At 49.2% G+C, this 26,898-nt stretch overlaps 1 protein-coding gene across 1 annotated transcript; it reads left to right on the forward strand.

Annotated features, from left to right (window-relative positions):
- Nucleotides 1–823: 823 nt before the first annotated feature.
- Nucleotides 824–25,321, forward strand: GOT1 (glutamic-oxaloacetic transaminase 1). Its single transcript, XM_029060552.2, has 9 exons — nt 824–981; nt 16,124–16,305; nt 19,447–19,570; nt 20,425–20,537; nt 20,798–20,902; nt 22,532–22,682; nt 22,825–22,990; nt 23,832–23,974; nt 24,775–25,321. Exons 1-9 carry the CDS (start codon nt 864–866, stop codon nt 24,912–24,914), a joined length of 1,242 nt encoding a protein of 413 aa, XP_028916385.1. The 5' UTR covers nt 824–863; the 3' UTR covers nt 24,915–25,321.
- Nucleotides 25,322–26,898: the final 1,577 nt, after the last annotated feature.

Raw genomic sequence — 26,898 nt, forward strand, 5'->3', positions numbered from 1 at the left:
CAGTGCTCTGCACAGAGTAAGCGCTTAACAAATACCAACATTATGATTACAAGTGGCAGAGCTGGGATTCGAACTCATGACCTCTGACTCCCCAAGCCCGGGCTCTTTCCACTGAGCCATGCTGCTTCTGAACGAATGAAAGAATGACTGACTGACTGACTGACTGAATGAATGAACGAATGAACGAAAGACTGAATGACTGAATGACTGAATGACTGACTGAATGAATGAAAGAATGACTGAATGACTGACTGACTGACCGACTGACTGAATGAACGAATGAACGAATGACTGACTGACTGACTGAATGAACAAATGAACGAATGACTGACTGACTGACTGAATGAACAAATGAACGAATGACTGAATGACTGAATGACTGAATGAACAAATGAACGAATGACTGAATGACTGAATGACTGAATGAATGAACGAATGACTGAATGACTGACTGACTGACTGAACGAATGAACGAATGAAAGAATGACTGAATGACTGACTGACTGAATGAATGAATGAGGGCACCGGCGGGAGGGGAGAAGGGCGGGGCACCTCTCTTTACAATGACTAGAGCACTGCCTTCCAATAGGACGAGCCACCCGTCAATCAACCCTCGCCCGCCGCCATTGGCTCCCCACCTCCGCGCCTCTCCCCTTTCGTTCGAGCTCTGCGATTGGCGGGAGGAGTCCCGCCTCCCGCAAGGAGCTCTGCGATTGGCTGCGGCGGGCCCCGCCCTCCCGGCGCGGCCTCGCGATTGGAGGAGGCCGGCCACGCCCCCTCCCCCTTGTCCCCGCCCCCCTCCCCGCCGGCCGGGCTGAAGGTGAGCGTCTCCTCCAGCGGCGCGGTGCGGGGCGGGCTCGGCCATGGCGGCGGCCTCCCTCTTCCGCGATGTCCCGCAGGCTCAGCCCGTCCTCGTCTTTAAACTCACCGCCGATTTCCGGGAGGACACGGACCCCCGCAAGGTCAATCTGGGGGTGGGAGGTGAGTGGCCAGGACCGGAGGCGATAATCATCATTAATAATAATAAATAGGATCACAATCAGCATAATGATGGGGCTTGCTAAGCGCTTACTACGTGCCAGGCACTGTACTAAGCGCCGGGGTGGATACCGGCCATCAGGGGGATGGATGCGTGGCTGAAACTAAGGGCCGATGGGGCAGCTGCATCTTTAGAATTCATAAATAATAATAATGGTAGTTAAGCGCTTACTACGTGCCAGGCACTGTACTAAGCGCCGGGGTGGATACAGGCCATCAGGGGGATGGATGCGTGGCTGAAACCAGGGGCCGATGAGGCAGCTGAATCTCTAGAGTTCATAAATAATAATGGTATTATTTATTATCATCAATAATGATGGTGGTTAAGCGCTTACTACGTGCCAGGCACTGTACTAAGCGCCGGGGTGGATACAGGCCATCAGGGGGATGGATGCGTGGCTGAAACCAGGAGCCGGTGGGGCAGCTGAAGTTCTAGGATTTATAAATAATAAAAATGGTGTTTGTTGAGCGCTTACTACGTGCCAGGCCCTGTGCTAAGCGCTGGAATGGATAAAGGCCATCGGGGGGTGGATGCGTGGCTGAAACCAGGGGCCGGTGGGGCAGCTGAATCTCTAGAGTTCATAAATAATAATGGTATTTGTTAAGCGCTCAGTATGTGCCAGGCACTGTACTAAGCGCTGGAGTGGATACAGGCAATTGGGGGGATGGATGCGTGGCTGAAACCAGGAGCCGGTGGGGCAGCTGAGCCTCTGGAATTCATAAATAATAATAGTGTTAAGCGCTTAGTATGTGCCAGGCACTGTACTAAACGCTGGAGTGGACACAGGCAAATTGGGGGATGGATGCGTGCCCGAGCCTGGGAGCTGGTGGGGTAGGCCAACCCCCGGAATTTTGGCACAGTGGCCAGAGCGTGGGACTCAGAAGGTCGTGGGTTCTAATCTCGGCCCTTCCACCTGTCCTCTGCGTGACCTTAGTCGTGTCATTTCCCTTCCCTGGGCCTCAGAGACCTCATCTGGAAAATGGGGATTGAGACCGTTGAGCCCCACGTGGCACAGGGACCGTTTGCAACCTGATTACCCTGGCTCTACCCCAGCAATTAGGCCGGGGCCTGGAGCTTAATAAATACCATAATTATTTTAATGGTTGTAATTATTATTACCGTGGGAGGAGGGGTGGAAAGAGACCCGAAATGCAGCGTGGCCTAGGTGGAAAGCAGGAAGGGAATCGGGAGACCTGGGTTCCCATCTCTTCCCCCGCGCTTGCCTGCTGCATGACCTTGGGCGAGTCCCTTAACGCCTCTGGGCCTTCCTTTCCCCCCCTGCAGAATGGGGATAAAATACCGCTTCTCTGACCGGTTTAAATCTGAGCCCCAAGAGGGATAAGGCCTGCCCACGGGAGCCACCGCACAGTGCTTGCATTGTGGCAAAAGTGGCTGACAAAAAGCGTTTGGAAGTAACAGATGCTACAGTTAATCTCTGTTCTGTCACTTGCCCACTATGTGACCTTGGGTAAATCACTAAACTCCCCTGGGCCTCCGTTTCTTTATCTGTGTGATAGGAATTAAATATCTGTTCTCTCCCACTTAGACCGGGACCCCCTGAGGAACAGGGATTGTGGCCAACTTAATTACTTAATCAGTTACTTAATTACAATGACCCTCCCCACCTTCAGAGCTTTATCGAAGAGGCCTTCCCTGACTTATCCCTCCTTTCCTCTTCTCCCACTCCCTTCTGCCTCACCCTGATTTACTCCCATTATTCATCCCCTCTCCCAGCCCCACAGCCCTTATGTACTTATCTGTAATTTATTTATATTCATGTCTTTCTCTAAATAAATACTATTGTCTGGCTGACTAAATTAGTTTGGTATCTACCCTAGTGTCTAGTACAATGCTAGTCCCCAGAGGTGAAGGCCCCCAATCAGTAGATTGATTAATTAGTCAGTGGGATTTATTCAGTGCTTACTGTGTGCGGAGCACTGTACTTATTTATATATCCATAATTTATAGTAATGGCTGTCTCCCCTTCTAGACTGTATGCCTGTTGTGGGCAGGGAACATGTCTTCCAATTCTGGGCATGTCCCCCCCTCCGTCCCCCCGAAGAAATCTCCAGTGGTTATCTGTCAACCTTCGCATGAAGCAAAAACTCCTCACTCTTGGCTTCAAAGCTCTCCATCCCCTTTCCCCCTCCTCGTGGCTCAGTGGAAAGAGCACGGGCTTGGGAGTCAGAGGTCCTGGGTTCGAATCCCGGCTCTGCCACTTGCCAGCTGTGTGACTGTGGGCGAGTCACTTCACTTCTCTGGGCCTCAGTTCCCTCATCTGTAAAATGGGGACTAAGACTGTGAGCCTCACGTGGGGCAACCTGATTACCCTGTATACCCCAGCGCTTAGAACAGTGCTCTGCACATAGGAAGCGCTTAACAAATACCAACATTATTATTACCTCACCTCCCTTCTCTCCTTCTCCATCCTACCTTGCACCCTCCGCTTCTCTACCGCCACTCGTCTCCTCACTGGGCCTCATTCTCGCCTGTCCAGCCTTCGACCCCTGGCCCACGTCCCACCGCTGTCCTGGAACGCCCTCCCTCCTCACATCTGCCAAACTAGCTCTCTTCCCCCCCCTCAAAGCCCTCCTGAGAGCTCACCTCCTCCAGGAGGCCTTCCCAAACTGAGCCCCCCTTTCCCACTGCTCCTCCTCCCCTCCCCATCGTCGCCCCTACTCCCTCCCTCTGCTTTCCACCCCAAAGCCCTTGTGTATAGTTGTACGTATTTATTATTCTATTTATTTTATTAATGATGTGTATATATCTATAATTCTATTTATTTTTGATGTTATTGATGCCTGTCTACTTATTTTGGTTTGTTGTCTGTCTCCCCCTTCTACACTGTGAGCCCGTTGTTGGGTAGGGATTGTCTCTATCTGTTGCCCGAATTGTACTTTTGAAGCGCTTAGTACAGTGCTCTGCACACAGTAAACACTCAATAAATACGATTGAATGAATGAATGAATGAATCCCAAGTGCTTAGTACAGTGGTCTGCCCACAGTAGGCGCTTGATAAATAAATTGATTGGTACTAAGCATTTGGGAGAGAACTATACAATAGTCACAGTCCCTGCCCTCAAGGAGCTAAAAGGGACATTTGAAAGTTACATTTACCAAACTGCAGGCTAGGGAAAAGAGGCTGTACTAAGGAAATGATGTTGGTTATAATGCAAGTATAATTGGAAACAAAAACCATTCATTAATGGTTAAAAATCCCTTAGATGTGGTAATGCTTGGTGGTTTTTCTTAAACAATAGAGCCACCCAATAGGGGCATTTGTTAACAGTAAAATCAAACGGGTGACTTTAGGGGCTTATTATATTGGGGAGTGGGTGGATCTGACCCGAAGGACATCAGCAGTAAGGTTCATTCTCAATTGTGATGGTGTCTGTGATGCCTTGTGGTCTAGAATCCACAGAGATCCTGGCTCACTCCGAACGCTAGCTCCCTGCTGATATGAATTGGAGATGAGCTTTGGGCTTCTCAGCCCAGGGATGTGTTTCCTATTTTTAAAATGTTCTAAGTTAAATATGTTCTCCCTTGTTACCTTCCCATGACTGCCATAGCTCCAGTAACATGATCTAATTTGCTTCTTCAGAATGGCCTTCAGAAAAGCTGTTGGGTAACTGTATATGAGCTGTCTGTCCCGCTCCGCTCCCCCTTCCAGTGTTAGTTGAGAGCTGTACAGGGTTTTCAGTAGTATTTATGAACATTTATTGTATGCAGATTAATTGCAGATAAAGGTACAAAGGTCATTAATTCAACCTCTGAGTTTATCAGTGAGGAGGAGGGGAGGGGTGGTGATGGAAACATAAGATTGAAACGATAAAAACAGCCTAATAGGCTCCCCCTAGTGGCTTAATGTCTTTGGGCCTCAGTTGCCTCATCTGTGAAATGGGGGTGAAATACCATTTCTCCCCTGCCCCCTACTTTAGATTGTGTATCCCAAGTGAGATAAAGTGTGTCCAATCTGATTTATCCTGTAGCAACTCCAATGTTTGGCATATAGTAGGGGTTAGTAATAATAATAATGATAATGATGATGGTATTTGTTAAGCGCTTACTTTGTGTCGAGCACTGCTCTAAGTGCTGGGGTAGATACAAGCTAATCAGACTCATTCATTCAATTGTATTTATTGAGCACTTACTGTATGCAGAGCACTGTACTAAATGCATGAGAAGTACAATTCAGCAACAAATAGAGACAATCCTAGTCCACTACAGGCTCACAGTCTAGAAGATTATCCAGTCTTCTGTCCAGTCTGTCCAGTCAGATTGGACACAGTCCTTGACCTACATGGAGCTCGCTGTTTTAATCCCCATTTTGCAGGTGAGGTAACTGAGGCACAGAGAGATGAAGTGACTTGCCCAAGGTCACAGAGCAGACAAGTGGTGGAGCCGGGATTAGAAGCCAGGTCCTCTTGACTCCCAGGCCTGTGCTCTATTCACTGAGCCATGCTGCTTACTGCCAAGCCATGGTGCTCACCATTATTAATGTTGTTTTATTAATAAGGGAGCAGTTTTCATGTTGCCTGTCGCTCAGGCAAGCCAGTCCAGAGCTCAGCAGTCACAACGGATACAACCTTCCCAGTGTTGGTTAGTGTTGTGTGGAGCAGGGTCTCTTCATCCTCCGTGACCCCTGTGTCCTTGTATCCTTAGTGTCTTGCACCCACTCAGCCGGCCAGGGCAGGATTCCTTAGGTGGCACTGGGAGGAGCGGAGGCTCCTCGGGCCATGACACTCTTATTTTCTATAAACACGGTAAGTGGAATGAACAGTCCCCCTGGAGACCCTGGAAAGGCTGAATTATTACTTTCCCCGTGGGCTTCCTTCTATCACATCATCATCCAGGCATAGTAAAATCAGACTTTTTAGACTTTTATTTGTGAAACTCCCAGGGCCCAACTCTGTGCCCTGTATAGTTTTGGTGGGCGGAAGGCCCTTGGCATCTCCAAGAGGCCTTTCCAGACTAAACCCCACTTTTCCTCATCTCCCACTCTCTTCTGCCTCACCCTGACTTTCTCCCTTTGTTCTTCCCTCCTTCCTGTCCCACAGCATTTATGTATATATCTGTAATTTCATTTATTTATATTGATGTCTGTTTATTTGGATGGGTGTGTGCTCCCCCTCCTCCCAGACTGTGAGCTCACCGTGGGCAGAGATTGTCATTCTTTATTGCTGAATTGTACTTAGCCAAACACTTAGTACAGTGCTCTGCACACAATAAGCGCTTAATAAATACAATGGGATGAATGAATAAATTCTCCCTGACTATGGCAGAGACTATCATTCCCCTCTCCCTCAGCCTCTCCCCTTTCCTTCTAAGTTCGCGCCCCGGTACCCAGAGGCAGAGCGACTTTACCCGAGTCTAGGCCTGTGCCACAATCTGAGAGCCATGGCCCTGGCCACGAAAGGAGAAGGGTCCTCGGAGGGGGTGGGTTGTGGGAGGGAACATGTCTGCCAACTCTGTTGTATCATAGTCTTCCCAGCGCTTAGTACAGGGCTCTGCACATAGTAAGCACTCAATAAATGCCATTGATTGATTGGGTTCCTATTTGGATCGGGTTTCTGCTTCAGTGTGTTTCACCCAATCCCCTCTCCAAATCAAGGAGGTCAATCAGTCAATTGTATTTCTTAAATGCTTATTATGTGCAGGGCTCTGTACTAAGTGCTTGGGAGAGTATAATATAACACACATTCCCTGCCCACAGCGAGCTTACAGTCTTACAGAGGAGTTTATGTGGAGTAGCTGGTGCCACTGCAGCATTGTGGACGCTTATTGCAAATGTGACCTCCTAGACTGATTCTAATCACTTACATTAGAAAGTGGCGTTTACCAAATTGTAGGCTAGGGAAAAGAGGCTTAATACTGAGTGTGTGTCCCCCGGGGCCTTTGGTTAAGGGCAAGGGCAGCGATTCTCCCTAATGCTGACTAAAAAAAATGTGTGCAAGGATTTATGCTGAGCCCCCTGGGAAATGCTCTGGTAGAAGCCCTGAAACATGTTGCAAGGGTGGGATCCAAGTGCCAAGGATAATAATAATAATGATGGTATTTGTTAAGTGCTTACCGTGTGCCGAGCACTGTTCTAAGCGCTGGGATAGATAGAAGGTTATCAGGTTGTCCCACATGGGGGTCTCAGTCTCAATCCAGATGAGGTAACTGAGGCACAGAGAAGTTAAGTGATTTGCCCAAAGTCACACAGCTGGCAAGTGGCGGAGTCAGGATTAGAACCCACGACCTCTGACTCCCAAGTCCGTGCTCTTTCCATGAAGCCTCCGCCTCTCCCCTCCCCCCCACCAACCCCCTCCCCTACTTTCCCATCCTTCCCTGCAGTATCCTCAGAGGAGATCTCCTCCCTCCTCGCAAGTGCCACCCCCTCCACCTGCGCCTCGGACCCCATTCCCTCTCACCTTCTTAAAACCGTCGCCCCTGCCCTCCTCCCTTCCTTAACTTCTATTTTTAACCACTCAATCTCCAAGGGCTCCTTCCCCTCTGCCTTCAAACATGCCCACGTCTCCCCCATCCTAAAAAAAACCCGCTCTCGACCCCACTTCCCCCTCCAGTTATCGCCCTATCTCCCTACTACCCTTCCTTTCCAAAATCCTAGAACGAGTCGTCTACAATCGATGCTCAGAATTCCTTAACTCCCATTCTCTCCTAGACCCCCTCCGATCTGGCTTCCGTCCCCTCCGCTCTACCGAGACTGCTCTCTCTGAGGTCACCCGTGACCTCCTTCTTGCCAAATCCAATGGCTCCTACTCCATTCTGATCCTCCTCGACCTCTCTGCTGCCTTTGACACTGTCGACCATCCCCTCCTCCTCCATACCTTATCTCACCTTGGCTTCACGGACTCTGTCCTCTCCCGGTTCTCCTCTTACCTCTCTGGCCTGTCATTCTCGGTCTCCTTCGCCGGAGCGTCCTCCCCATCCCATCCTTTAACTGTTGGAGTTCCTCAAGGGTCAGTTCTTGGCCCTCTTCTGTTCTCCATTTACACTCACTCCCTCGGTGAACTCATTCGCTCTCACTGCTTCGACTACCATCTCTACGCAGATGACACGCAGATCTACATCTCCGCCCCTGTCCTCTCCCCCTCCCTTCGGGCTCGCGTCTCCTCCCGCCTCCGGGACGTCTCCGCCTGGATGTCGGCCCGCCACCTAAAACTCAACGTGAGCAAGACTGAGCTCCTCATCTTCCCTCCCGAACCCGGTCCTCTCCCGGACTTCTCTATCACCGTCGATGGCACGACCATCCTTCCGGTCTCTCGGGCCCGCGATCTCGGTGTCATCCTTGACTCGTCTCTCTCGTTCACCCCGCACGTCCTATCCGTTACCGAGACCTGCCGGTTTCACCTCTACGATATCGCCAAGATCCGCCCTTTCCTCTCCACCCAGACGGCTACCTTACTGTTACGGGCTCTCGTTATATCCCGGCTAGACTACCGTGTCAGCCTTCTCTCTGACCTCCCTTCCTCCTCTCTCGCCCCGCTCCGGTCTATTCTTCACTCCGCTGCCCGGCTCATCTTCCCGCAGAAACGATCTGGGCGTGTCACTCCCCTTCTTAAACAACTCCAGTGATTGCCTATCAACCTCCGCTCCAAACAAAAACTCCTCACTCTAGGCTTCGAGGCTCTCCATCACCTTGCCTCTTCCTACCTCTCCTCCCTTCTCTCTTTCCACCACCCACCCCGCACGCTCCGCTCCTCCGCCGCCCACCTCCTCGCCGTCCCTCGGTCTCGCCCATCCCGCCGTCGACCCCCGGGTCACGTCCCCCCACGGTCCTGCAATGCCCTCCCTCCTCACCGCCAAACCGATTCTCTTTCCCTCTTCAAAACCCTACTTAAAATTCACCTCCTCCAAGAGGCCTTCCCAGACTGAGCTCCTCTTCTCCCTCTACTCCCTCTGCCATCCCCCCTTCACCTCTCCGCAGCTTAACCCTCATTTTCCCCTTTTCCCTCTGCTCCTCCACCTCTCCCTTCCCATCCCCACACCACTGTACTCGTCCGCTCAACTGTATATATTTTCGTTACCCTATTTATTTTGTTAATGAATTGTACATCGCCTCGATTCTATTTAGTCGCCATTGTTTTTACGAGATGTTCTTCCCCTCGACTCTATCGCCATCGTTCTCGTCTGTCCGTCTCCCCCGATTAGACCGTAAGCCCGTCAAACGGCAGGGACCGTCTCTATCTGTTGCCGACTTGTTCATCCCAAGCTCTTAGTACAGTGCTCTGCACATAGTAAGCGCTCAATAAATACTATTGAATGAATTGTGTTTGGCTCTAGATACTTGGGAACGGTTCTGAACTTCTCTTTCATTTATTTCTGTATGTCAATGTGTACAAGCCTATAATAATAATAATGTTGGTTTTTGTTAAGCGCTTACTATGTGCAGAGCACTGTTCTAAGCACTGGGGTAGATACAGGGTAATCAGGTTGTCCCACGTGAGGCTCACAGTTAATCCCCATTTTACAGATGAGGTAACTGAGGCCCAGAGAAGTGAAGTGACTTGCCCACAGTCACACAGCTGACAGGTGACAGAGCCGGGAGTCGAACCCATGACCTCTGACTCCCAAGCCCGGGCTCTTTCCACTGAGCCACGCTGCTCTACTAACGAAATGATACTGGTTTTAATCCAAGTATAATTGAAAACAAAAACCACTCATTAATATTGGTTAAAAACCCTTTGATGATAATACTTGGTTGTTTCTCCTGAACAATAGAGCCACCCGTTAGGTGCATTTATAATTAAGAGCATCATGAAACAACTCCAGGGACTTATTATCTTGGTATGGAGCCGCCTACCTGCTCTGGTTTGAAGGCATCATGATGAGAAAGTCTGTCTCCCCCCTTAGACTGTGAGCCCGTCATTGGGCAGGGATCGTCTCTATCTGTTGCCGAATTGTACATTCCAAGAGCTTAGTACAGTGCTCTGCACACAGTAAGCGCTCAATACATACTATTGAATGAATGAATGAATGAGAAGGGCTAGGGTGAAGCAGGAGAAGGAAGGAGCGATGGAAGAGGAGGTTTTTTTCCTGCTTCACAAAGGTCTTGCTCTCCTGGTGAATCCCAGAGGGTGACTGTGACTCATCAGAGCTGGTGTGCTCACGGACCGGCATCCCTGCGGTCTGTAGGAACCCCGAAGGGCCACCAAATGGCACCCCATATGCTCTTGGCTGTGTTCCCCACAAGTACTTTGATGCTCACTCCAGTCCCACAGCACTTATGTACGTGTCTTTATACCTGACTATTTCCCTTAACTGGAACTTACTTCAGCGTTTGTCTCCCATTGTAGACTGTAAGCTTCTTGCGTTCCTGTCTCCCACCTTCTATTGTACTTCCCCAAGTCATAGTACGATGCTGTGCACATAGTAAGAATACCACTGATTGATTGGTGCTAGGGAAACAAGAAGGATGCTCTGTTAATAATAATAATAATAATGACGGAATTTGTTAACTGCTTACTCTGTGCCAAGCACTGTACTAAGCCCTGGGGTAGATACAAGGTGATCAGATTGTCTCACATAATAATAATAATAATGATGGTGGAAAGAGCCCGGGCTTCGGAGTCAGAGGTCATGGGTTCGACTCCCGGCTCTGCCACTCGTCAGCTCTGTGACTGTGGGCAAGTCACTTCACTTCTCTGGGCCTCAGTTACCTCATCTGTAAAATGAGGATTTAACTGTGAGCCTCATGTGGGACAACCTGATGACCCTGTATCTACCCCAGTGCTTAGAACAGTGCTCTGCACATAATAAGTGCTTAACAATTACCAACACTATTATTATTTGTTAAGCACTTACTGTGTGCCAAGCACTGTTCTAAGCGCTGAGGGGGACACAAGGTGATCAGGTTGTCCCACATGGGTCTCCCAGTCTTAACCCCCATTTTACAGATGAGATAACTGAGGCACAGAGAAGTGAAGTGACTTGCCCAAGGTCAAACAGAAGACAAGTGGCAAAGCCGGGATTAGAACCCATGACCTCTGACTCCCAAGCCCATGCTCTTGCCACTAGACCACGCTGCTTCTCGTATTATTATTCTGTTATTCATTCCAGAGGGCACTGCAGGGCTGGGGGTGCCCCCGCCCACCCCCACCCCCTCGGAGCCTATCGTGTGGATCAGGACCCTTTCTGGTTGCAAGGGGTGGGGAGAGGAGGGTTCCTTCTGGCCCGAAGTGATTTGGGCTTGCGATCCACCGGAATCAACCCTCGACTAGAACAATACCCTGGGTCACCCAGACCCAAGCTGTCCTGGGGACCCTGGAGTCCTGCAGCCCCTCAGGATCCAGCAGGCTATGGAGGGCCAGGCGGGGCCAGGGAGCCTGCAGCACATCAGTGCTCTTTGATGTTCAAGCTGGGGTGGATGCCACAAAAATGACTTTTACCTCATGAAACGCGGCCTAGCGGATAGAGCATGGGCCTGGGAGTTAGAAGGACCTGAATTCTAATCCTGGCTCCTCCACTTGTCTTTTGGGTGACCTTGGACAACTCACTTCACTTCTGTGTGTCTCAGTTACCTCACCTGTAAAGTGGGGATTAAGACTGTGAGCTCTGTGAGTGACAGGGACTGATTACCTTGTATCTACCCCAGCACTTAGAACAGTGTCTGGCACATAGTAAGTGTTTAACAAATGCCTTTAACGACAGTAACAAAAAGGCCCATGGTCATTCATTCATTCAGTCGTATTCATTGAGACGCAGCGTGGCGCAGTGGAAAGAGCACGGGCTTTGGAGTCAGGGCTCATGAGTTCGAATCCCAGCTCTGCCACTTGTCAGCTGTGTGACTGTGGGCAAGTCACTTAACTTCTCTGTGCCTCAGTTCCCTCATCTGTAAAATGGGGATTAAGACTGTGAGCCCCACGTGGGACAACCTGATTCCCCTGTGTCTACCCCAGCGCTTAGAACAGTGCTCTGCACATAGTAAGCGCTTAACAAATACCAACATCATCATCATCATCATCATTGAGCGCCTACTGGGTGCAGAGCATTGTAGTAAGCATTTAAGCATTCACTGCGGATGCCAATGTAACACCATCAAGCTCCATACAGTGGGAGACTGGTCCACTGAATAATAATAATGTTGGTATTTGTTAAGCGCTTACTATGTGCAGAGCACTGTTCTAAGTGCTGGGGTAGATACAGGGTCATCAGGTTGTCCCACGGGAGGCTCACAGTTAATCCCCATTTTACAGATGAGGTAACTGAGGCACAGAGAAGCGATTTGCCCACAGTCACACAGCTGACGAGTGGCAGAGCCGGGATTCGAACTCATGACCTCTGACTCCCAAGCCCGTGCTCTTAGAGCAGCTAGTAAAAGGATAGCTCAAGAAGTCATTTTGCCAGGAATTTTAATAATATTAATAATAATAACTGTGGTATTTGGAAGTGAAAGAGGAGAGGATTAAGAAGAGAAAAGGCAGGAAGAGACCAAGCAAGGAATGAAAATACCGGGGACCCAGTCAATCAATCAGTGGTATTTACTGAGGGCTTACTATGTGCAGAGCACTGTACTAAATGGTAGAGTTGGGAGAGAACAGTACAACAGAGTTGGTGGTCACTTTCTCTGCCCACAAGGAACTTACAGTCTAGAGGGGGAGAAAGACATTAAAATAAATTAATATGGATATGTATGTAAGTGCTGTGAGGCTGAGAGTGGGGTGAATAAAAGGTGCAAATTCAAGTGCATCTAAGTCCTGTGAACGTTTCTCATTTCTAAGCTCCATAGCACTTATGTACCTATCTGTAAATTATTTATATTAATATCTGTCTCCCCCTCTAGACTGTAAGCTTGCTGTGGACAGGGGATACGGCTACCAACTCTTGTATTTTACTCTTTCAAGCGCATACTATAGTGCTCTCTGCACAGAAAGCACTCAAACAATACCATTGATTAACTGATTGATCTAAGTAGCCCTCACACACTTCAATCTCAGTAGTAGGGATTTTCAGCTTCCTAGTGGACCTGCGCCTCAGTCGAAAGACTAATTAAATAGAGGGAAAACCCAGTTTGCATTTAACCGGAGCTTTCTTTGGCTTAGAAATAGCCTTTTACAGTCCAAATTAGTGGCTCGAAGTAACCATAGTCCTTTAGACTGCTAAATGTGACGAAGACTACACCGAACAGTGAAAAGGCAAAGAACCACCAAAATTTGGGGGTGGAAAATGCAGAGTGGCACCAAAGTGGGTGGAGGGGGTGAGAGGGAGTCCTTGGGGAGTTGCATAATATGTTGTGCACAGCCCTTTGCCGGAGGGTTTTGCTTAATCCTCGATGGTAAATAACAAGGCCGCTCGACCCTCCTGCCCAGAGGATGGAGAACGGGCGTTTCCCTGTTCCGCCCCTCTCCACCTCCGTGTTCATATTTACAGGGGCAGAGTCCACCTGAACTTGGGACCAGTCCCTTTTGGGAAAGCTCTGGGTGACCCTGGAAGGGTGAAGGGCAAAGGGTAGTCCGGGTGAGGGAACAAACTGGGCGATCTTCTGCTCTTAACCTACTTAGGGATCCTCCTCTGCCTGTTCCAGGAGCTCATGGTCAGGACTTTGGGTTCCTCGTGGATGGGAATAGTCTGATAAGCCGATAGGCAAAAGAGAGGCAAGTTTCCTTCTGGTTATTTTGGCAAATGAGAGTCAGAAGCAAAAAACCTTGCCGAGTGGCTGGCTTTCTGATGCAAATTTGGCCTGACTGACTCTCTGCTACCCAAAGGAAAATGACTTCGTGAATTGTGGTATTGGATGAGTGGTGACTGTGTTCCCAGCCCTGTGCTAAGTGCTCTTCTAAAAATAATACGGTCTGATCATTCACAATCCATATCCCACTTGGGGCTCACAAAGTGTAAAGAGGAGAAAGAACAGGTAATTTAAAAACCACAAAATGAGAATGAAAATGAAAACCGCAGATAATCCCCAAACCTCAGTTTAACCATTACTTTCAACATCCTTTTCCATCACATCTTTACGAGAGCAGGAAAGAGGTGCATTAAAAACCCGAAGCAATCTTGAGTTTCACTTCTTTTCCATCTTCCTGCCCATCTACTGGTGAAAGAATTAATAATGGGAGAAGTGGGCAGATGCAAGCAGCACTTTTGCTTAAGCTTAGTCCACAAATAACCCTTTCTCATCTCTCTGAGAGGAGGAGGTGGTAACGGAGAATAAAGGCAAAGCTCTGAAACATTGATTATCCGGGAAGCAGCGAGGCCTAATTGAAAAGGCATGAGCTTGGGAGTCAGCGGGCCGGGTTCTAATTCCGGCTCTGGCACGTACCTTCTGAGTGACCTTGGGCAAGTCACTTAACTTCTCTGTGCTTCAGTTCTCTTATCTGCAAAATGGTGATTCAAAACCTGTTTTCCCTCCTACTTAGACTGTGAGCCCCGCATAGCACCTGATTATCTTGTGTGTACCCCAGCGCTTAGGTCAGTGCTTGGCACATAGGAAGTGCTAAACAAATACCACAATTACTGTTATTAGGGATGGACAACAAATACTCAGGTCTTGGGAAGGCACCTATCTCCTTCAGTACCTGTCTCTCCTGTGAGCTGATAGTCCATCAGCTAAATAATCAGACCAGAAACCTGGAAGTGGTTTGTATTCAACCAGGTCTTGGAAACACATCACTCTTTAGCACATCCCTCTTGTCAGGGAGGTGGGAAATTAAAGTGACTCCAGGTTCCCATTCAGGTAGGGGAGGAGGGAGAAAAGATTGGAGGAGTGTTGTTAGGGGACAGCAGAGAAGCTGAGTTGCTGTGAAGGCAATGAGCCACCACAGTTTCATGCCCCCAATCCAAAATGCCAACTCATTTTGCATGACTTCCCACTTCCCATCCTCCAGGCTCTCCAAAATCCCTGCTCACCTGGAAAGCCATGGGGTGTCCGGTGAGGGGCAGCTTGGATTTATCCGTTAGGCCTGTGAGTCGTCAAGGCAGAGACCTGCACAGCTTAGACCGATCCCTCCACCTCTTGGCTTCCTTTGGCCGAACTGTATGGGCCATTACTTAGAAGGAGCTGATGATAGCATTCATTTATTCATTCAGTCGTATTTATTGAGTGTTTACAGTGTGCAGAGCATTGTACTAAGTGCTTGGAAAGTACAGTTCGGCATCAGAGACAATCCCTACCCGACAAAGGGTTCTCAGTCTAGAAGCGGGGAGACGGACAATGAAACAAAACAAGTAGACAGGCATCAGTGGCATCAAAACAGGTAAATAGAATTATAGATATATGCACATCATTAATAAAATATAGAATAATAAATATGTACAAATATACACAAGTGCCCTGGGGCAGGGAGGGGGGTAGAGCAGAGGGAGGGAGTAGGGGCAATGGGCCGAGGCGAAGCAGAGGAAAAGGGGGGCTCGGTCTGAGAAGGCTTTGAAGGGGGGAAGTGAGCTAGTTTGGTGGATATAAGGAGGGAGGGCATTCCAGGCCAGAAGCAGGATTTGGGCCAGGGGTTGACAGCAGGACAAGTGAGAACTAGGCACAGTGAGGAGGTTAGCAGCAGAGGAGTGGAGTGTGTGGGCCGGGTTATAGAAGGAGAGAAGGGAGGTGAGGTAGGAGGGGGCAAGGTGATGGGAGAGCTTTGAAGCCAATAGTGAGGAGTTTTTGTTTAAAATGGAGGTTGATAGGCAACCACTGGAGATTTTTGAAGAGGTGGGTGACGTGCCCAGAAGTGTTTCTGTAAGAAAGATAATCTGGGCAGCAGAGTGAAGTTTAGACTGAAGTTGGGACAGGCAGGAGGTTAGGAGATCAGAAAGGATGCCGACGCAGGAATCCAGTCGGGATATGATGAGTGATTGTACAGACAAGGTAGCAGCTTGGATGGAGACGAAAGGGCGGATCTAGGCGATATTGTGAAGGTGAGCCCGGCAGGTTTTGGTGATGGATTGGACCACGCTTCCCCTCTTCCACCTCAATTTTTCTCAGCTTCAGTCATCATTGAAATTTGACCCTCGTCTAGATATGTTGCTGTCACCAAAGTGGCAGAGGGGATGAGGGAGAAAGGATGTCCTGATATGTCATTCCGGACTCTCGCAGGAGTCAACTGGGGATCTTCGTTAGGTGATCTCCCCGCCATTTCTGTGTTGCAGCTTATCGGACGGATGATTGCCAGCCGTGGGTTTTGCCCGTCGTGAAGAAAGTGGAGCAGAGGATCGCTGGCGACAACACTCTGAACCATGAGTACTTACCCATCCTGGGCCTGCCCGAGTTCCGAGCCAATGCCTCTCGCATAGCTCTTGGGGACGACAGCCCAGCCATCAAAGAGAAGCGGGTAAGTGTGCTTAGTACAGTGCCTGGCACGTAATAAGTACTTAACAAGAAAGAGAAACTGAGGAAGCAGCATGGCCTACTGGGTAGAGCACGGGTCTGGGAGTCTGAAGGTCATGGGTTCTATTCCCCGTTCCTCCACTTGTCTCCTGCGTGACCTTGGGCAAGTCATTCATTCATTCATTCAATAGTATTTATTGAGCGCTTACTATGTGCAGAGTACTGTACTAAGCGCTTGGAATGAACAAATCGGTAACAGATAGAGACAGTCCCTGCCCTATGACGGGCTTACAGTCTAATCGGGGGAGACGGACAGACAAGAACAACAGCAATAAATAGACTCAAGGGGATGAACATCTCATGAAGACAATAGCAAAGAAATAGAATCAAGAGCAAATAAATAGAATCAAGAATTCATTCTTCATTCAATCGTATTTATTGAGCGCTTTCTGTGTGCAGAGCACTGTACTAAGTGCTTGGGATGTACAATTTGGCAACAGATAGAGACAGTCCCTGCCCCAAAATGGGCTCGCAGTCTAAAAGGGGGAGACAGACGGCAAAACAAAACAAGTAATCAGTCATCAATACCATCAAAATAGAGTCATAGCTATATACACATCATTAATAAAATAGAGTAATAAATAATATATACAAATATACATAAGTGCTGTAGGGAGGGGAAGGGGGTAGAGCAGAGGGAGGGGTTGGGGGAATGGGGAGGGGAGATGGGGCAGAGGAAAAGGGAGGTCTCAGTCTGGGAAGGCCTCCTGGAGGAGGTGAGTTCTCAGTAGGGCTTTGAAGAGGGGAAGAGAGTTAGTTTGGCAGATGTGAGGAGGGAAGGCATTTCAGGTTAGTGGTAGGGCATGGGCCAGCGGGACGACAGTAGGACAGGCGAGAACGAAGGACCAAAAGGAGGTTAGCGGCAGAGGAGCAGAGTGTACGGGGTGGGCTGTAGAACGAGAGAAGGAAGGTGAGGTAGGAGGAGGCAAGGGGATGGATAGCTTTGAAGCCAAGAGTGAGAAATTTTTGCTTCATGCGAAGGTTGATAGGCAACCACTGGAGGTTTTTGAGGAGGGGAGTTACAAGCCCAGAGCCTTTCTGTAGAGTTGCTTCACTTCCTCTGTGCCTCAGTTCCCTTATCTTTAAAATGGGGAGCCCTGTGTGGGACAGGGACTTTGTGCAACCCAATTATCTTGTATTTACCCCAGTGCTTAGAACAGTGCCTGGCACATAATAAGGGCTTAACAAATGCCATTATTATTATTAATAATAATACTGTTAAAAAAAAGTGTTGGGTGAGGGCTGCTGCTCTCCCTTGGAAAGACGTTGAGAGATTCGCTCGATTCAGGGCTTCGCTTTGGGTTTTTTTAAATGGCATTTGTTGAGTGCCTGTGTGCCAGGCACTATACTAAGCACTGGAATAGATACAAGGTAATGGGTTGGACACGATCGGCTCCCATACGGCTCAACGTCCTAAACCCCGTTTTACAGACGAGGTAATTGAGGCACAGAGAAGTGAAGTGACTTGTCCAAGGTCACAAAGCAGACAAGCGGTGGAGCCGGGATTTGAGCCCAGATCCTCTGACTCCAAGCCCACGCTCTTTCCACAGGCCACGTGGCCTGATATCAGTGTATAAGCCCCTGTGTGGGCCAGAATGCCTCAACCTGGTTAGACCTACATCACTCCCCCTGTGTTAAGTGAGATAACAAACGTCCATGGGAACTGTCCCCACGACACCCACGACATTGACACACATTTTGTGCTGGGTTAAAAAGGCTCCAAGCCAGTTTCTCCGTTATTACCTACCGAAAGGCAGCTAAGCGCATCGTCAGCAGTTAAACCCACTGTCCTTGACTGCTCCTCCATTGTTCTGCTCCTGGCAGCGCAGTTGCCGGCTCTGAGCGTAGAGAACACTGCAGCATCTGGGCAGCGAGGGAGGGGGGCAATGGGGACGAGAGGCAGAGAGAGAGGGATACGCAGGGAGAGAGCAGCGTGGCCTAGTGGGAAGCGAGTCAGAGGACCTGGGTTCTAATCCCAGCTCTGCCACCTGTCTTCCGTGTGACCTTGGGCAAGTCACATAACTTTTCTGTGCCTCAGTTCCCTCATCTGTAAAATGGGGATTACGACTGAGCCCCATGTGGGACCTGGACTGCGTCCAACCTGATTATCTTTTGTCTACCCCCAGGGCTTAGTACGGTGGCTACCACACAGTAAGTACTTAACAAAAACCATTGGAAAAATGAATGAGAGATTAGAGGGTTGCCTCACGTCATACACCACACCCCCTCGACCCACAATTGAACATCTGATTTGGAGAGGCAGATAAATTCTGGCCAAAGGACTGCTTCTCCTTGGGAAACTTAGGAGGTGAGAGGGTGAGTTGTCTCTCAGGACAGGAAGGCAAGCCTCTACAGTGCCTGGCTCATAGTACGTGCTTACCATTACCATTTGAAAAAAAAAAAGCCTTAAACGAGGTAAATTTTGGGATTGGAGATTTCCCTCCCCCCCCAACCCCGCCAAAATGGTCCTCAGCCTGGGGAGATTATGGATTGAGAAGCATTGTGGGCTAGCGGTTAGAGCACGGGCCTGTGAGTCAGAAGGGACCTGGGTTTCCATCCCAGCTGCGCCACATCTGCTGTGTGACCCTGGGTAAGTCACTTCAGTTCTCTGTGCCTCAGGTTACCTCATCTGTATAATGGGAATAACAGTGTGAACCCCATGTGGGACATGGATTATGTCCAACCTGATTAGCTTGTATCTACCCCAGCATTTAGTACAGTGTCTGCACACAGTAAGCGCTTAACAGATACCATTAAGTAATAATTGCCGTGTCTCCTCTCTCTGAGCCCAGTGTTTGGGAGCTGAAGGTATCACATTGGAAAACCTCTACTGAACTTTGGTGTCAGACCAGAGTTCAGTTCTTCCTTATTTAAATGTCCCTTTGCCTGTAATCTTTTCCGCTTTGGCAGTTGAAACTGCTGACGAAAGCGCAGGGTTAATCGTCCAGCTCTAGGAAAGTCGTCACCTGAGCTTCTGTCCCATCTGGATGTTTTCCTCCTGGAACAAGCCGTCACATTTCTTGCGGGGCCACTGTCCATATTGCAGTGTCCCTGTCGGTCATTGACCCCTGCCTTCTCTTTTCAGATTGGAAGTGTGCAGTGTCTGGGGGGCACAGGGGCTCTTCGCATCGGAGCAGAGTTCTTGAGCAGGTGGTACAATGGAACAAACAACACAGCAACCCCTGTCTACGTGTCTTCGCCAACCTGGGGTGAGTAGTTTGACTTCAGGGAGAGGAGAAAGGGAGAACTAGTGAGGTAGCATGGCCTAGTGGATAGAGCACGGGCCTGGGGGTCAGAAGGACCTGGGTTCTAATACCGACTCCGCCACCTGTCTGCTGGGTGACTTTAGGAAAGTCACTTCACTTCTGGGCCTCAGTTCCCTCATCTGTAAAATGGGGATTAAGACTGTGAGCTCCATGTGGGTCAGGGGCTGTGTGCAGCCCAATTTGCTTCTGTTAACCCCGGTGGCACATAGTAAGTGCTCAACAAATATCACAGTTATTATTATTGTTATTATTAAAACTAACCAGAGCCCCCGGGAAATGTGTGATTTAGGGATGACCAGGCAGGCAGGGCGGAGGCTGGCCTGGAGCGGCTGTGCGAGCCCAGGATGTATAAGTCTTCACCATGCTCCAGGCCTCGGTGTACCTGCACCGAGCCCCCCGGCAAGGTGACTGGTGAAAGTTGGACCTGGCATCGCAGCGTGACCTAGTGGATACAGCCCGGCCCCGGATTCTAATTTCACCTCTGCCACTTGTCTGCTGTGTGACTTTGGGCAAGTCACTTCATTTCTCTGCCCGTGGCCCTTTCACCTATAAAATGATTGTGAAGATTGTGAGCCCCATGCGGGACAGGGACTGTGCCCAACCCAATTATCCTGTATCTATCCCAGCACTTAGAACAATGCCTGGCACGTAGTAAGTGCTTAACGAATACCGTAATTATTATTATTTCTACTACCATGGCCTTTTGTCTGGCAGCCCCTCTGATATTGGATGAAATGTTGAGTTTCCCAATTACAGACCTGGGGTTTTTCTGAGAGGAATTGTCCTTTTTCTTTCAGAGAACCATAATGGGGTCTTCACGGCTGCCGGCTTTAAAGACATCCGAACGTATCGCTACTGGGACGCTGCTAAGAGGGGGCTCAACCTCGAGGGCCTGCTGCAAGATATGGAGGTTGGTCACTCAGAGGGGAAAGCTGCAAAGAGGGCACTTGGGGCGTTCAGGAGAGACAGATCGACTGGTGGTGAATGGAGGGTCGAAGCTGTTTCCTTCCGGTTCATTCTAGAATTCAGCGGCTTGGGTGGAACAGATCCAGCTCCCTGCTGCTTGGCTTTCATTGACTCACCAACTCACTAGTCATTCTCTTTTGTGACTTTTGCTGTTGTTGCTGTGGCTTCCAGTGAGAACTGACTGGTTTGTTCACCTCTCGGCAGAATGCTCCCGAGTTCTCCATTTTCATCCTTCATGCCTGTGCGCATAACCCAACGGGCACCGATCCCACCCCTGACCAGTGGAAGCAGATTGCTGATGTCATGAAGGTAAGTGCCGTTGGCAACATCTGTCCTGTTGATGTTTGCAACCTAAAGACTGCTAGTATGAGCCAACAACAGTATTTGACCCCAAAACTCACTCTCTGTGAACCTCTGTGTGAAGGACTCTGGCCAAGTGGTTAAGCCCACTAACTAGAAGCTGTGAGAAGCAGCGAGACGTAGTTCAGAGAGCAGGGGCTTGTGAGTCGGGACCTGGATTCTAATTCCTGCCCTGCCACTTGCTTGCTGTATGACTTTGGGCAAGTCACGTCATTTCTCTGTGCCTCAGTTTCTGCATCGGTAAAATGGGTGTTCGATACTTGTTCTCCCTTCTACTTGGGCTGTGAGCCCCATGTGGGACAGGGACTGCATCCAACCTAATTAACTTGTATCTATCCCGGTGGTTAGAACAGTGCTTGGCTCATAATAAGCATTTAACAAATACCATAATTAAATACTATAATTATACCAGCATCCCAGAACCCTCCTGGGTTGGAACACTTCAACTGGGAAGGAGCAGGTGTTGAACTCACCCTTTAACCTTGCATTAGAATTGGCTGTCACAGAATTTCCTTTCCATTCCCCCCACCTATAATTAAGTCTTGCTCTACAGACTTGGGGAAAAGAACTGTCTAATCAGTATTTCTTCAAGGGGTTAAAACAGAGTGGGATTTCCTTTTCTCATTCCCGTACCCTAGGCAAAAAGATGAGCTCTGATGTTGCAGGTTCTAGCCCGATGGCTGTGAAGCCATGCTTCTCCAGCTCCCTGCAACTGAATGTCCCTTTGGTAGAGGGTGTACATCCCCAATCACTGAGAAGCGGTGAGGCCTAATAGATGAAGCATGGGCCTGGGAGTCAGAAGGACCTGGATTCTAATCCTGGCTCCACCAAATAATAATAATATAACTGAGGTATTTGTTAAGCGCTTACTATGTGCCAAGCACTGTTCTAAGCACTGGGGTGGATAGAAGCTAATCAGGTTGGACACAGTCCCTGTCCCACATAGGGCTCCCAGTCTTGATCCCCACTTTACAAATGAGGTAACTGAGGCATAGGGAAGTTAAGTAACTTGCCCAAGACCACATAGCTGACTTGTGGCGGAGCTGGGGTTAGAACCCACATCCTCTGACTCCCAGGCCTCTACTCTTTCCACTATGCCACACTGCTGTTTGACCTTGGTTGTCACTTAATTTCTCTATGCCTCAGCTATCTGTAAAATGTGGATTAATACTGTGAGCCCTGTGTGGGACTAGGACCGTGTCCAACCTGCAATAGCTTGTATCTACCCCAGCGCTCGATACAGTGTCTGGCATATAGTAAGTGCTTAACAAACACCATTTAAAAAAAAAAAAATTATGCCCCTGAGTCCAACATGTCTACAACATTGCCTGCGGGGCAGAGCCCTTCCCAAGGGCTATTTTCACTGAGCAGAGACTCAGAAAGAACTGCAGGGCCTGTAGGTCAGGGACGTAGAGAGGTGCAGAATAGAGCAGATATAGGGCCTGGCTCCAAAGGAAGCAGTTGCTGAGCAGTTGAGGAAGGAGCCATTGTCTGCGAGGGCGAGAAGGTGGAGAGCAGGTGACGTCAGGGCCGGGAGGTGAAGGATTACCCCTCCTAACTGTCCTCTTCTCCTTGCAGCGCCGGTTTCTCTTCCCTTTCTTTGACTCAGCCTACCAGGGCTTTGCCTCCGGAAACCTGGACAAAGACGCCTGGGCCGTCCGCTACTTTGTGTCTGAGGGCTTTGAGATCTTCTGCTCTCAGTCCTTCTCCAAGAACTTTGGGCTGTACAGTGAGTGTTCCCCAGACAAATGCCTTCAACGGTAGCTCACCCCGGGGCGGCAGCAGCAGCCAGCAAAGCCGGTGGGGCTGCCGGACAGGGGTGGGGAAGGGAGTGCTGGAAGGTTTTGTTTGACATTTCTTTCTCTCTCTAGATGAGCGGGTGGGGAACCTGACCGTGGTGGGGAAAGACGGTGATAACGTCCTGCGTGTCCTTTCCCAGATGGAGAAGATTGTGCGCGTCACTTGGTCCAACCCCCCTTCTCAAGGAGCTCACATTGTGGCCACTACCCTTACCAACCCCGAGCTCTTTGCCGAGTGGTAAGGCTCAGGGCGGGGTGCGTTGGGAGGGGAAGGAAGAGGCTGTTGTCCTGGATCCAGACCGTTCTGTCCAAGTTGTTCTCAGTTGCTTTTGTTCAGCACTTACCATTAGCTCAGAGGTTGGTATTCTAGGTCACCCATTCCAACATTCTTAGAAATGGCCCCCAAACATAAGGGAGATGTTGTCATCTTAGGGGGTCTGCCTGCAGGTGCATTGGTGGCTTGTTAGGCTCCCTTTCATCATTCTCTGGTGGTCCACTTTCAGTGACTATCAAAGGGGAAGGAAAGCAGTCCAGAAGTCCTCTAGCCATCTCTCTGGAAAACCCTACATTGTTTCTTTTCATCCTACACTTTCCAAAACACCATTCCAGTTCCAGTGATGGCAGCTTTGTCCCTCCTCCCTTCCCTAGGCCATGTTACTGCTGGCTTCAGAGTTGAAGGGGCCAGCGTGGTAGAGAAAATGGGATCAGCAAGGGGAGCCTGGGGATTGGAGGACGGGGACTCTTAAAATGGAATAGTGAATTTTGCAGATGAATTCTGCATGACAACTTTGGCTCTCTTTTGGATGGTGAAGTGATCCCTAGTTAGGACACTGTTGGAATAATAAGACGTGCTGTTGTTTTTGCTGGTATTTAGTTGGTTGGCTTATTTGCGCTTAACAAATGCCATCATCGTTATTATTTGCTCAGTTGATTTTATGTGGAGCCAGGGACCCGCCTCCCCCCTCCCTCCCGGCCCCCCTCAGACCTCCCTGTAAATTAGCCCCTGCTGCTAGTTTCTCCTCCTCCATCTCTGTTTGGTTGCCCCAAATAGTGGTTCATTTCCATCCCTTCTCTTCCAGGAAAGGTAACGTGAAGACAATGGCGGATCGAATTTTGAAGATGAGATCAGAACTCCGAGCGCGATTGGAAGCCCTGCGCACGCCAGGAACCTGGAACCACATCACTGAGCAGATTGGAATGTTCAGTTTCACGGGGCTGAACCGTAAGTGCCTACAGACTTGCTTCCGAGTTGTCCAGGCAGGTGCTTTCGGGCTGTAGGAGGTAACCAGAAGCCTAACTCATTCCTGAGGTCTTTTCCTTGAGCTCCCTCCTTTCCCCATCATACAGACATCTGTAATATAATAATAGTGGTATTTGTTAAGTGCTTACTATGTGCCAGGCACTGTACTAAACACTAGGGGGTTCCAAGCAAAATGGGTTGGGTGCAGTCCTTCTCCCAAATCAGGCTCACAGTCTTACTCCCCGTTTTACAGATGAGGTAACTGAGACCAGGAGAAGTGAAGTGACTTACCCAAAGTCACCCAGCAGACAAGTAGCAGAGCCACTTATGACTCCCAGGACAGGGTTCTGTCCACTAAGGCCAGCTTTTGTCCTAGTGCCTAGGAAACCACAAACCTGAACAGAAAATAAAACCCAAATTGTCTCAAAATGATAAAACCAAGGCCATAGCTGTATTCTGGGACTTGTGAGAGGTAGGGAGATTTGAGGCAGGTCACTCATTGTGGAATTTAAATGCTTACTATGTGCCAGGCACTCTACTAAGAGCTGGGGTGGATACCCACAAATTGGGTTGCACACAGCAGGCTTGGGGATGGGTGTGAGAGTGGCTAGACAAAAGTAGCTTTAACGGAGAGGGTCTTAAACTTAGAATAGCCTAATGGTCATTTGAACAGTCGCAGTTTTGAGGGGAGGGAGGGTGGAGGGCAGATTGGAATTGGGGCCCAATTGGTGTGCTTCCGTGGCCCCCTGCTGCTCTGACAGTGACTCTTGGTTGACCTGCAGCTAACCAAGTGGAGTACTTGATTAAGGAGAAGCACATCTATCTGCTGCCAAGTGGCCGCATCAACATGTGTGGTCTGACCACCAAGAACCTGGATTATGTGGCCACTTCAATCCACGAAGCCGTTACTAAGGTCCAGTGAAAGCCATCACTACAACCAGCATCACCAAAGCTGCTTTGTGTAACGTGTCCGTTCTCTGCTTGTGCGAACGTATTCATGTGTAGTTGATTTTAAGAACAGAAATGGAGCGGGTGCCATTGTTCAGGGTGGCTTTGGAGGCTGGAAAGCCCACGCCAAAGCTGAAGAGGGGCAAACTGCTATATCAAATTTAAAAAAATGCACTCACAGATTTAAGATTTAGACATCCTGGCCATTCTATCATAAAATGAATGGGTTTTTAGCTTTCACTTGCTTCTGTACGGGTATTGTTAAGGATGGATTCCAATCATCTTTGCCAGGAAGCAAAATCTTTTCCCCAAAATCAGTCTTTGAGGAGCTCATTGTGATTGTAGCTGTTGCCCATGTCATTAAAGAGAATATTTCATTTCTCTGCAGACTCTTACTTCCTTGCCCCTTGTCTCCTCCGGCCTTGAGCTTTCAAACTGTAGAAGGGAGAGCTGTGTCTTAGCACTTTCCATCCCACCTATTCAGTAGCACAGAGAGGTGGGTGAGGGGGCAGGCAGTGCTGTGACTGGACTAGCTGAGAAAAAGAGTAGTGGTAATAATAAGAATAATAGTATTTGTTAAGCACTTGCTGTGCGTTAAGCCCTGTTCTAAATTTTGAGGAAGATGCAAGATAATTAGGTCAGACATAGTCCTTGTCCCATACAGGGCTCACAGTCTAAGTATGAGGGAGAACAGATAATAATGATGGTATTTGTTAAGTGCTTACTACGTGCAAAGCACTGTTCTAAGCGCTGGGGGGGATACAAGGTGATCAGATTGTCCCATGTGGGGCTCCCAGTCTTAATCCCCATTTTACAGGTGAGGTAACTGAGGCTCAGAGAAGTGAAGTGACTTGCCCAAAGTCACACAGCTGACAAAGTGGCGGAGTCGGGATATTGACTCCCCATTTTACAGATGAGGTAGTTGAGGCTCTGAGAAGTTAAGTGACTTGTCCCAGGTCCCATAGCAGGCAAGTGGTGGAGCCAGGATTAGAACTCCGGTCTTCTGACTCCCAGGCCTGAGCTCTTTCCAGCTTTCCACTAGGTTACGCTGCTTCTCCCATGAATATCAGAGACCCCCATGAAGTGGGCCGTGGAGGCCTCTGCTAGACGTGATATATACCTCCCTTCAGTGCTGCCCTGTGTCCACAAGAAACTCTAGAATTTTAGAAGCGTCAAGACAAGTTCTCGTGATCAGGGCTTTGAGTGTCATTAACAATGTGAAGATCCTTCAGTATCAAAGGGAAACTTCACTTTTCCTTCTTATAGGCAGACACTGCCCCTGGCAACATCCCCCACATTCAACCATATCTCTTCATCAACACAGTTTCCCATGGGCGCTTGGGCTAGGGTCCTACCAGCGTACGGAACAGCAATTGGTAGAGGTCTGTATAGGTCAAGTCTGGCCACTGATCCTGGGCTGACAAACTGGTCAGGCCAGCAAAAGGTCAAACTGAGTCAGGTTGAATCTGTGGCAAGGGAATTTGTCACCAGGACTGGCTTCTCGCTAATCGATTAAATTCTGGCAGGGACAGAAGGATTGACTGTCGGCCTTAGCAGTCCACGGGGAAGGGGCAGAGGAGCTGGTGTGGGAGGTTAGTTCTAATTTTATGGAAACTTAGAACCAGTCCCTCGTCAGAGGATTGGAAGTCCTGTACCCCTAAAAAGGGGCTGGGGATTCTGCAGTTAGATTAGGAGAAATCACTCTATTGGCCTCTGGAGGAAAAATTTCAGTCCAAGTTCCTGGTCTCTTTTACAGGTCGAGCCCTGGGTGGGGTCCAGGGTTCTTTCCAGCCTCAGGAGGAGAAACCTGGGCCACTTTAAGGCACTTGTGAACCTGGAGCGGAGCAATCTAGAAGGTTCCCAGGCCTTGATTCTCCCTAGCCAGGCTTCCTGAGAGCATACGGGTGTGTGCTCCCCTTCTTCTTACCCTGGAGTCTCTGTCATAGCTTTGGTAAGAG

Source organism: Ornithorhynchus anatinus, chromosome 3 (genome assembly GCF_004115215.2).
Source record: "Ornithorhynchus anatinus isolate Pmale09 chromosome 3, mOrnAna1.pri.v4, whole genome shotgun sequence".
In the NCBI taxonomy this organism is placed as follows: Eukaryota; Metazoa; Chordata; class Mammalia; order Monotremata; family Ornithorhynchidae; genus Ornithorhynchus; species Ornithorhynchus anatinus.